The 12,130-nt window shown below is 30.9% G+C and overlaps 3 protein-coding genes across 4 annotated transcripts in view; 1 reads left to right on the top strand and 2 right to left on the bottom strand.

Annotated features, from left to right (window-relative positions):
- Positions 1 to 1,093: 1,093 nt before the first annotated feature.
- LOC124949899 (TATA box-binding protein-associated factor RNA polymerase I subunit B) lies at positions 1,094 to 7,733 on the bottom strand. The gene is made up of 11 exons (XM_047495752.1): positions 7,182 to 7,733; positions 6,772 to 6,893; positions 6,618 to 6,708; positions 6,296 to 6,500; positions 6,078 to 6,219; positions 5,861 to 5,985; positions 5,569 to 5,784; positions 5,247 to 5,476; positions 4,967 to 5,159; positions 3,058 to 3,498; positions 1,094 to 2,975 (listed from the first exon to the last, which is right to left on the bottom strand). Exons 1-11 carry the CDS (start codon positions 7,366 to 7,368, stop codon positions 1,775 to 1,777), a joined length of 3,153 nt encoding a protein of 1,050 aa, XP_047351708.1. The 5' UTR covers positions 7,369 to 7,733; the 3' UTR covers positions 1,094 to 1,774.
- On the bottom strand, positions 3,668 to 4,958 carry LOC124949908 (isoaspartyl peptidase/L-asparaginase-like). The gene has a single exon (XM_047495775.1). It carries the CDS (start codon positions 4,831 to 4,833, stop codon positions 4,447 to 4,449), a length of 387 nt encoding a protein of 128 aa, XP_047351731.1. The 5' UTR covers positions 4,834 to 4,958; the 3' UTR covers positions 3,668 to 4,446.
- Positions 7,734 to 7,784: 51 nt separating the features above from the next.
- The window catches only part of LOC124949903 (protein phosphatase PP2A 55 kDa regulatory subunit), a 48,382-nt gene continuing 44,036 nt past the window's right edge, over positions 7,785 to 12,130 (top strand). For both annotated transcript variants that reach the window (XM_047495764.1, XM_047495763.1), the window contains exon 1: positions 7,785 to 8,555. The gene's annotated coding sequence lies outside the window, so the exon portion shown is untranslated. The remainder of the gene's footprint in view (positions 8,556 to 12,130) is intronic.

The raw sequence follows: 12,130 nt of genomic DNA, 5'->3' as shown, positions 1-12,130 counted from the left end.
CTTTTTGTTTTGTATCAATGACTCTACTTAATTTTCATCTTACAAAAGCAATGATTCTACTTGACTTTCTTCATTCATAGATGAAGAAATGAATGATTCTATAGAGACTATTCTTTTACCAACAAAATTGATTAAATATTTGATTAATTTTTATTTAAAAATGTAATAAAAAAATCCTTGAATGATCCTTCTTACAAGTGATTACTCTAATTATTAGAAAACAGATCATATAATTTCGCTTGTAATTCAGAGCCTTATCCATTGCAAATGTCTTCTTATTCATGCTTCAGTAGAACCTATGAATAACGATTTTTTACTATTTACGCGAGAGAAAAATATTTAATATTTGAAAATATAAAAAATTTGAAATAATTATAAATGTGTTTGAACAAGAAGACCCTATCCTGATTTAATAAATAAATCAAAAATTAAGAGACTATCCATGAATAAATCTCCGAAGGAATTTACTCGTGGTCAGTCAATGCTCTTTTACTAATTACTTACAACCAATCACTTGTACCGATTCGGACCTTTTGTCCTCGACATGAGTGATCAGAGGGACTGTATTGCACGTAGCCGATGCAAAAACACTTGCTGTTTAAATCACGAAATGCAAACGAACAAACACTGCTTCTACTTCATGATATTTTTAATTTAGAACACAATGATGTTCTGAAACGAAACATTTCCGATGTTCGAAAAAATAAAAACAAAATTATTAGTATCTCCGTTATAATAAGAAACTTGTGATATAAAAATATACTTCAAATATTCGTTGATATTTGCAGCAAAGACATACTGAGAGACTTTTGATATTTACTCGTTGAAAATTCAAGAACAGATCCGGTAATCATAAAAGTTAATAAAAAGTCCGAATATGTCGATATAGCACATGGTCAATAATCTTGAAATGAAAATTTTGAAGTATTGGAATTTTAAATTGAAATTATTTTAAGTTTCTCGCGCTAATTTTAGAAAAAGCTTTTTATTTGTCCATAAACTATTTTCGAAAAATGCTATTTTTTAATATAATTTTTTTCAAAGAAAATAAAGCTTTTTCAAAAATTCGAGAAAGATATGTCCTAGATCAAAACTTCATCTTTAAAATGAGACCTTGTTCATCAAAATCGATCAAGAATTACGCCTGTTCTCATTAAAAGCGTAAATCATTATAGAACCAGGGATAGTGAACAAGAACATGGCTTTACGAATTTTTTAAAAAGTTTTATTTTTATGCATAAACTATTGTCGCAAAAAATAACATTTTGTGACATGATTTTTTTTAAAGAATAAATAAGAATTAATAACATGTTAGAATATAGTCGGTAAAACAGGAAACTAGTATTATCTATAGATCGATAAAATAGGATTTTACTACTATCGATAGGTTTGTTTTCTACTCTATTAGAAAAACGATAGAAAAAAATAACTCTGGGTTATACTTCAAAAATATTGTAGAAACGAACAGTAATGAAAAGCTTTAATGTCTCCACAACATTATTCAAAAATAACTTTATGCATTATCAAGACCAATATAAGACAGTTAATTATTGAATTTATATATTTTATTTAAATTTCTTTTGAATATTTTATTAAATTATCTTTTATAAATATAGCACCACGTTCAATCTTGTATACAAACAAAATAAAATATAACAAATAGATTAGATAGATAAAACTAAATATATACTCTATAAAATCTATTTGTATATCGTTTATGTTTACATATATAATTAAGTTTTTATATACAGTTGCCTAAACTATAATACAAATTTTACCATTTACTAATAATGAGACTGCGATGTAATCTCGTAGAATCTTCAAGTACATCATCAGGATTTAAAATTTGTGAATAAAAACTTTCTATTGTGCAGATTTCTTCATATAAATCTTCTGTAGTCATTTCTAAAATATTCGCAGCTTCATTTAATAACCAACGAAAACTTCTTGGTAAAATTTTTTCAAATAATTCAAAATTTTTCCCTTTGACACGACTGAATATACAGTGATACATCCAGTAATCTTGAAAAGGACGGTAAAATTTCATATTATCAAATTTTTGTTCGATGGGATCTATGTCCTTGTTTAAAGGAAAATTTGTTTCATTGATATCTTGATTTTCATCTAAATTATCAGATATATCAAATAAATCTAAACAATCATCCAAGTCTTTGAAATTGCCACTATAATTATATTCTCTATCAAGTATTTGTTTTTGTTCTTCCAATATATCATATGACTCTTTGAATATATCCATTTCAAGATTATCAGATTGATTCAGGCTAACATCAAAATTTAATCCAGTAAAATTATGTAATTCATAGAAATTAAAATTATCTATTATATTAGGATTCATGAAATTATACATATTCATAAATTTTTTTACTTCTACAGCTTTTATAAATTTTCCTTTTGAATCACGAAATTGATGCATTTTACGTTTCATAAAATCTTCAATAGTTTCCTCTTTTTGTGGTTTAAGCATTGATTCTTGTTCATAATGTGTTAATTCAATATTATATTTCTGATAAAATTCTATATTCATAAATTCAGTTTTTTTTTCAATATCTTTAGGATATAATACGTCATCTTCCGATTCAGAATTATCTTCTTTGGGTATTAATAACTTACCATTTGGTAAAACATCTCCAAATATAAAATCATTATGATCATTACATTCGAAATTTGTTATCTTTTTAAACGAGCTTTGTACATCATCAAAATGCTGTAGTTTTGTATCGTTAATTCTAGTATAGCAAGGTATATTTTTATCCATATAACTAACAAAATTTTCTATTTTTTTTACATTTTCTTCTTCTGATTCAATATAATCATGTACTTGAACATCTTCTTTAAGATCCAATAAATTTGTCATCTTATTTGGTTCAAAGAAAGGTACAATTTTATCGATAAAATGTGATCTAGAATCTATAATTTCCAAATTTATATTACATTGTGCAGCAAGTTGCTTAAAACTGTAAAAAAACATAACAGTTACAAATAAATATTTTTAACATAAATACAGGTAAAAATATATATACAATGGATTTTACTTACTCTTTGACATGAGTCATGTACCCAACTTTTGTTACATAAAAGTCAGTTTTTAATATATCAGGAAATTCGTTGGAAGCATTATCATAAAGTTGTTGAAGATAAGAATGAAAAGGAGTTAACGATGGAGTAAATATTGTCATGTCTTCTGATGTTATGTTATCTTGATTTAATTTTTCAAAACACCGTTTCATAGCATCAGAAAGATCTCGTGGAAAAAGATGCTTATAATTAGTTATTTCTGGAGCTTCTCCATCTTTTTTTGATTTAATAAATTCCAAAAATTTAAAGTACATATTATTTTTTAGCGGTATGCTTGGATTGTATTTCAATTTTGTTGGAAAATGGTTATTTACTAAAATATTTTTCCTACATTCAATGTATCTTTGCCATTCACAAAAACTAAATAATTTTGTATCAAGTACATCTCGTTTTCTAGCTACACTGAAACAAATAAAAAAAAAAAGAAAGATAGAATAGAATCTTTTAAATGATACATTTTAACAAATTAGAAAAATAAATATATCATAAAAAAAATAATTACAAAGAAATGTTTGCATTAACAAAATTTGTTTGCATCAAGATCTTCATAAACATTTGTTTTCCGTTCATTTAAATCTGCCCCATATATAATCATATTATTTTTAATAAAAGCATATGGCATTCTCTTGTAAGTAAAATATATATCCCAGGATCCATCTCTTTTAAGTACAATACCACCGCCATTTTTCGTAAGTTTAGTCAACATGTAATCTAAGTTTCTCTGTAATGCAGTTCTTGGATCATAACCTTGGTTAATATCTTCTGCAATACGTCGGGCCATTCCAAGCTTTATCATAGACTCTCCATGACCCGTTAAAGAACATCCTACATTTTTATCAGCATATGTTCCACATCCCAATAATGGAGAATCTCCCACTCTTCCAACCAGTTTTCTATTTAAACCACCTGTTGTTGTTCCAGCAACAATACTATAACCATCCCATGCCACACAACCAACAGTTCCAACACTACCTACAGATAATGTTAAAATAATATTTTTCATCAATTGTAATATTTTTACTTCATTACTTTGCAATGTTTGAATATGGTCTAAATCTTCCATGTTATAATCAGTTATATAGCTTTCATTTTCACTTAATTTATAAGCAAGATATGCAGCTGGTGCAACCATATTTCCTTGTGATAACCAATTTATATTTGCACATTGTGCTAATTGTTTAGCACTTTCTCCAACAATTATATTATTTGGGAGATTCTCCAAAACGTACCTAGCAAGCGATATAGGATGTTCTATATCTGAAATTGCTGCTACTGAGCCATATTCAAATTTATCTCCGTCCATAATACCTGCATCCATTTGTACTTGTCCTATATTTAATACATACATCATTATTTAGACCATATACATTTCTTATAGAATTGGTACATATTTCTACCTATTTCATTTAATACAGATCCATAACCACAATTAAAAAATTCATCACATTCCAACCACCATAAAGCTGTTTCTACAGCTTCTATAGAACTACCTCCCTTTATTAATTTTTTATATCCATTAGATGCAGCTTTCTGACAAGCTGTCATTTTTTCAATAACCAAAACATCTTCACAATTTCCTACACCACCGTGTACAATTATACACGGTAAATTTGTATCCCTTTGACAAATGCACTTCTTTTCCGAGTTATTACATGTTACATTTTTAAATGTTTCATCTACATTATTTCTTTGTTTAAAGCTATTATTTTTTCGATAATGATATTTTGTTATAGACATAATGAGTGATTTTGTAATATAAATATTTTTATAAAATTTGAGACAAATATAAATGAAAATTTAACCTACTCAATTAAAATGTCATTTTTCTTATAAATAAAAAATTGAAAGGTGGAAAAATAACACAACTTACTTATTAATATGTTCTGCAGTCTTACTAATAATATTCTCTGTTATACCATCCAATCCAAATAATACTTTTAATACAACTATAATAAATGCCATGGCACGTGCTTCATAATTAGGGATATATGACCTTTTAAAATCAAAAATCATTGTTGGAGGAGAGAGAGCAATAAATCTTTCAGCATATAGTAGTACTCCTCCTAAAAGATATTTTAAGAAGTAATGCATGATTAATAATAGTATATTTTTTTATATATTAAGAAGTTATATATTAAAAGTTTTCATACTTGGTAATGCTAATTCCTGACAATAACGACTGATCAGTGGAAAAAGATTTGGACAACTCATCTTTTTAATTCCAATAAATTTTGCCATACTTGCAGCTATCCTTCTCATACCCTTATGGGTTATCTCTGTATTTTGTGTTAAAAAATTCACATCATTCTGAGACAGTTTCACTTCAGATGGAACTAAATGATCTAATCTATAGTAAGACATATGACCCTCTCTTGCATATCTAGCAAATCACATTATATATACATACAGTAACTAACAAAAAGAAAAAAGATTTATTTTTAAATCAAATGAAGTATTATTATAATTACGAACCTTAACATATCACTTAACTGTATTGGTTCTTTATGAATTCTTAGGCCAAGATAAACAATAGCCCACAGTTTCATTGCTGTAATTATATATGGCCCTGCTTTATATTGAGTAGTAATATGTGTTTCTCTGTATTTAATCCTTTTTCCATAAGGAATTTTTTTGGATAATTCTTTTATTTTTTTAGATTCCTCTTTTGCATGTTTGCTAAAGGATACCCTATATAAAAAGTTTTAATTAATACATATTCTAGTACATATTAAGGTTTCATTTTATAGTTATAAGCAAAACATACTTTCCTTCTGCTTCAATTGATGTTCCTCCATCAGAACTGTAACCACTTTGAGTAATTGCACTAAAAGCATCAGAATTTGTTTGAGATTTCATATATTTTTCATAATCTGCATTTATCATGAGTTTCTGTTAAAACCGATTAAAGTAGCATATATTATTTTAATATCATTTCATCAATTTTTTTATAAAGCAAAGAATTTTACATTGCTGTAGAGTACCTTGTTTCTATGAAACGTTTGTGAACCACCATCACTTTGAGTACCAGAAATCATAGAATTACTTGCACTATTTATATTTGTTCTATTTCGTTTTCTAATCTTCCTTTGTGATCGAACTTTGCCATAAATGATTTCTGCATCTCTGTAATAAAATGGTCAGAAATATAAAAAAATTTTGTATCTCATATTTTAATATAGTCAAAGAAATATAAACCAACTTTTTGCGATATCTTTTAGATAGTTTTGGTACACATTTCTTGGTTATCGAAATGAATGCAACTTCGAGTTTGTTTAAATATGCTGCCCATAATTGTAGCACAGTCAATTTTATATCCGGCGAAGCACCAAGTTCAATCAGTTCATCGGTTAATCCAATTAAAACAAAATTATATATTTCCCATGTTGTCCACCCTTGATTTTCACCTGCACAGTCATTCAAATTTAGTGTATATACTTTAATAGTACTATAGAAAATGATTACGATAGATACCCGGTAACCAAACAAGATAAATAAAATTAAATATAAAATATAATATTAACCATGTTTTCGGTCTTTCTGTTGTTTTATTGTAATCTTTCGCAGTTTCGTAGTTGGATCTGCACGAATTTCCAATACTTCTTCTCTTATTTCCTGAATAATGAAAATATAATGTTATATCATAACCTTAAAGTAGAAAAATAGTTTTCGATATACCTCATTTTGTGTTTGACAGATTTCACAATAAAAATAACCGGCTTCCTTGGAAAATTGGGTACCACCACAAACTCGGCATACTTGCTTAATTTTTGTATCTCCTTCCATTGAAACTTGTTGAACTTGACAAGCAGAACACACGTGTTAACCAAATTAAAACGTCACTTTAGAAACCGCCTTTCTTCCCTACTATTTTGATAACATTTTTAATAATAGGTTTACTACTAGAGGACACTACGAGTACGTTCGTAATATACCCATAGCAGATAAATTAGATCTCTAAAAATTCTAAATATCCTTTTATAATTCTAAAAGTGTCCCCCTTTATATTTCTAAAAGATGACTATTTGTCAAATAATATATCCATTAAAAAAGAACGTAAGGCCGTGTTTTACATATCGTAAACGTACATATAATTTTCCTTAGACGCATATATGTATAAAGAAAGTAATTCAGTCCAGGTACAATTAAATCCATAGTCACATCTTCGCCGGTTTTGCTTCTCTCTTGTATCGTTTCCACCGGTGCACTTCCGTTGCAAGAATATAAATAAATAAATAAATATAGCTCTAATAAATAGAAACATTTAGAAGCCATATATTTATTTCTTTCCGATCATATTCGAAAGCAATTAAAAGAGAGTAGAAAAAGAAAAATGTTTCTTTATGATACAGTCCGATAGTGTGGGGGTTAAGCTATAGGAGAATTACGAGTCGGCTGTATAGTTCGCAAGCACTCAGAGTATGTGTTAGATAAGTAACGTATAAAAGGTCACGCGCGCGCGTGATATGTGTGTATGCGTTCATGCGCATGATCCCTTCGTTATCGGTAGACAGGACACTCGGCGGGGCACAGACTCGGGCAGTGACTCGAGTAGTCAACACGACGTTCCTTCCCTCGTAAGTTAACCAAAGGTTTAGAAAGAGACAGACAGACAACCCCGGTGGCGCTTCGATCGAGCGAACTGTTGCACTCCGAAGTGGCTCGGGTACCCCGGTCCTTGTCCCCCGCGATTCGTTGGGGACTCGAGAGAAGAGTCACGTCGGCGCGTTGTCGGTTTCAGTAGTAAACACCAACTCGCGTAAGACGAATCTCGGATGTTCGTGTTCACGTTCTGTCATCGTCGAAATCATCCGTATCTTTTGGTAGCACAATTTTATCGCGTTACTAGTTATTATACCACCGATTAACCAAACCAACGACTCCACCGTCGTCATGATTATTCGTCGGTGTCCATTAAAACGTTTTTACGTGTTTCAACGTTTATACAAATTGAACACGAGACTCGATGCGTAGTTTCTTCGTCGTTTTCGTCGTCGTCGATGTCGACGAGCATCTTCGTCTTCTTCACGAATAATCTATAGAGTTGCTACTATCATTGTGGTGTAATCGTCGTCGTCTTCGTCGTCGTCGTCGTCGTCGTCGTCGTCGTCGTCGTCGTCGTCGTCGTCGACGTTTAAGCGAGACGACGAAAAAGGAGAGAGAAGTGCGTGTGCTTTCGTGTTTCCTAGTGATCGAGGACGGCAAGTTTTAATGGGACGATCGCATAACTCTTCTCCTCCTCGTTGTTACCTCTCGTCGACCTGCTTGAGAAAGCACGACTTTCTCTCTTCTGTTTTTCTTCTTCCTTTTTGTCTTCCTCTCTTTTTCTTTTTCTTTTTCTTTTTCTTTTTCTTTTTCTTTAAGAAGTGCTTTAACGCTGCTCGGAGGACCTAGGTGTGGGCCTTTCGAAGATATATTCCAACGTATTCTTTATTTTCTTTGGAAGTTCTTCGTACACCACGGTAAGCCTCCCAATATTTTCTACTTTTTTCTTTCGTGCTTCTTTATAAGAGAGTTAGGTCTAAGTGCTTCGTTCTTAAAAAAAAAAAAAAAAAAAAAGAAAAAAAAAAAAAAAAAAATCCTCAAGGGACATTTTTCAAAGCTCCTTAACATCGACGAGAATTCTTTCATCAAAGCGAAAAGAGTGTGCAACCCTCTTTTCTGCTTTTGCGTGATACATGATATAAAGGAGTGTGTATCGGGTTTTCCATACTAAAAGTAAATTACAGAACGATAAGATCAACGTGTACGTAAGCACCATAAGATTAAACTACGAGACAACGTCGTGATGCATGCTGGACACAGGACATCGGATCGCGAAAAGGGAAGAGGGGGATATGAAATGAGCGTCGGTTTTACAGGTTAATTTCTTTTTCTTTATTTTTCATGATCCGTAAGATCACATACTCTGGGAAGAAAGTAGATCTTATTCTCTTTACACGTCCGTCGTGAATCAAAGTTAATTTTTGTAAATGTAGTTTTGCGAGTAACTATCTTCTTCGAGTTTCCATAAACTCTATTTTGACTCAAGTTTTTATTCGCGCAATTTTTTTCTTTTTTCTTCGATTTCATTTCAATAAAAACTCTATGTCATAATTAATAATATGATTCGTACAATATTTCGATATTTTATATATGTTATATGTTCTTATCTCTCGAAATTTATCGAAAATGGATATCATGCGGAATCGCGACATCAATGGGCATTTTTAATAAAGCGCATCCGCCATATTGGAAAAATTATAGATCCTATTGGTTGGTTATTGGTAGAAACGAATTATAGAGTGACGACACCATAGGAATAAAAGTATACGCATATGTATAGCATTAGAATTAGCATTACCAATGCAGAAGAGAATGTTATGCGTGTGTCGAGGAAAGTATCTCCTTGTATTTGATCCATGTACTATATACATACATTGCTATTACACGACTAGCCCATCCATTGTTATTATTCGCAGCACGTCGTAACGTGTACGTACTATATAGTCTGTAATAAGTTCTTCTTTTTTTTTTTCTTTGTAGAAACGGTCAGTTCGATTTTCTAGTTCGACCTTGAAATTATTCAGGTCCTTGTCCTCGCCGAAAGATTTCCGTTTCTTTTTCGTTAATATTGCAATTTTTTTTTCTTTCATAGATATATGCGCGCGTTCTCACGTGTGTGTGTGTGTGTGTGTGTGTGTGTATGTGTGTGTACGTATGTGTGTTTATACATATACATATTGATCGAACGCGGTCAAGACACCTGAACGATCGCATGTGATCATTGTCGGTCGAATTATCCTGATACTCTCTAATATAGATATTATCTAAGATATTTCTCGTTGATTCGTCGATCGATGAAAAGCAATACGTTCTGCTTGATATCGTCATCACATCGTAATTATCTTTCTCTCTTTCTCTCATGTCCGTTCCCATGATAGATAATACGAATCGGGCCAAGGTTTTCCTTGGTCCTTTTTTACATTTTCATAGTTCGTTCATAGATTCCTAATCGAGATTATAGACAATATACCGAATTTTACACACAGTATACCGAATTTTCCGCGCTTAGTTAAGGCGCGACTTTCAATCGTTGTTCTTCGACCTTCGCGATACTTCCTCGCCATATATCAACATACATACATATTACATACATACATATATATTTCGTCGAGTGTTTTTACGCAGAGTCAGAAATAAAGAAGAATCGATATTTGTCAAGAGAGAGAGAGAGAGAGAGAGAGAGAGAGAGAGAGAGAGAGAGAGAGAGAGAGAGAGAGAAAGAGAGAAAGAAAGAAAGAAAGAAAGAAAGAAGACATCTTGTTCGTTGAAGAGGTTATCGAGCTTGGAACATATACATATATACGTATGTAAGACATAATATTAGGAACCTTTTACCAAAATAAAAACAATTTTTCCGAGAGGAGAGAGCTATACTTTCACGATAATAATATAATATATGTACATACGTACGTACGTATCTCACATTAATATTTTATCTTATTAAAATCAGAAGATCGATTTCTATCTTTCTCTTTCGCTCTTTCATCCTTTCTCACAAAATTTATCATCGTTGTCATTGTCGCCGTCGTCGTCGTCGTCGTCGTCGTCGTCATGGTCTTCCTACTTTTAACGTCGTTCTTCTTTTTAAAAAAAAGTATCATCGATGATCATTAAGATATACTTAAACGTAGGAAGAAATGATTGTAAATTACATGTGAGAACGTTGTGCAGTTTCATTCTCAGTTTTTCCCTTATATATATATATATATCTACCCATAAAATTACGACGTTAACTTAATACTTTATACGTATCTCGAGTTTCGAAATTTCGAAGAAAAAAATAATATTTCTCTACCTTTGGACTGATAATTCATTGTCCTAAGTGCGAAACGTACATTTATATATGTATACTTACATACCTAGATACATACATATATACATATATATATATATATATGGCTTCCAGATATGTGTGTTTAAAAAAGTAATAAGAAAGATAAGTTCGCCATTGTTTTTAATCCAGCGGTCGCTCTTATTATATATGCTCTCGTATATATAACTGAGTTTAAAGAGGATATACTTTTTTGACTGATGTCGTTGCATTAGAAAAAATTAGAAAGGGAGAAAGAGAGAGAGAGAGAGAGAGAGAGAGAGAGAGAGAGAGAGAGAGAGAAGAGAAAATTAATTAGCGAAGCGTCTATCATCTCTCTACTCATCTTCATTGTCTTCTCATTCCCTCTTTCCGTCCCTTCTTTCTTATCCTTTTTATTCAACTTTTACGTATAAACTTTATGTGCTCGTTTCTTTAATCATTCGACGATAAATGACGAACGTGACAATTTTTATATAAGTATATGTCTACATAAATTCAAAAGATCATCTATAGGATGGATCAAAAGCTCAGATGATTTTGAAAAAATCAGATTACTTTTTTTGAGATTGACTAACTGTTTAAATTATTTTTTTTATTCTTTTTTTCGGATTATAAAACTATAAATTCTTTCTATCTTAACAAAACTAATACAAGTCTAATAAGATTCGAAAGAGAGACCAATAGATTTTTGATAATCATCTAGAAAAACTTTCGGACCATTTACGAACTTTCGACCCACTTCGCTCTGTATTTTTTGCTTCTCCTGCCTCCCCCACCCTCCTCCGTCCGCCCCAATTTTTATTTTATAACTCCAATCTCATTTATGCATTATGATCTATCTCTTCTCCTTTGATCTTACGTAATAATCGTCGATAAGATCGATAATTATATATGACGGTCATAGAAATACATATAAATTCGAAAGGATCGAGTTCACAAAAGACTATAAATAATTCTTTCTCTTATATAGAATAAAAAGGAAGGAATAAAAGACAAATTGAAAGCTTTCGACGAACTATTCCAACAATAGATCTCTTTTTCCTTTCTCTGTCTCTTTTCTCTCTCTCTCTCTCTCTCTCTCTTTCTTTTTTCTCTTTCCTTACTCGGATCATTGCGACGAATCGATGAATATCGATTTTCTTTTTCTTTTCTTTTTCTTTTTTCATTTTTCTTTTTTCT

The sequence above is a fragment of the Vespa velutina genome, chromosome 6 (genome assembly GCF_912470025.1).
Source record: "Vespa velutina chromosome 6, iVesVel2.1, whole genome shotgun sequence".
Classification (NCBI taxonomy): domain Eukaryota; kingdom Metazoa; phylum Arthropoda; class Insecta; order Hymenoptera; family Vespidae; genus Vespa; species Vespa velutina.
The sequence above is the reverse complement of the archived record's forward strand: the minus strand, read 5'-3'. Positions and strand labels throughout refer to the sequence as shown.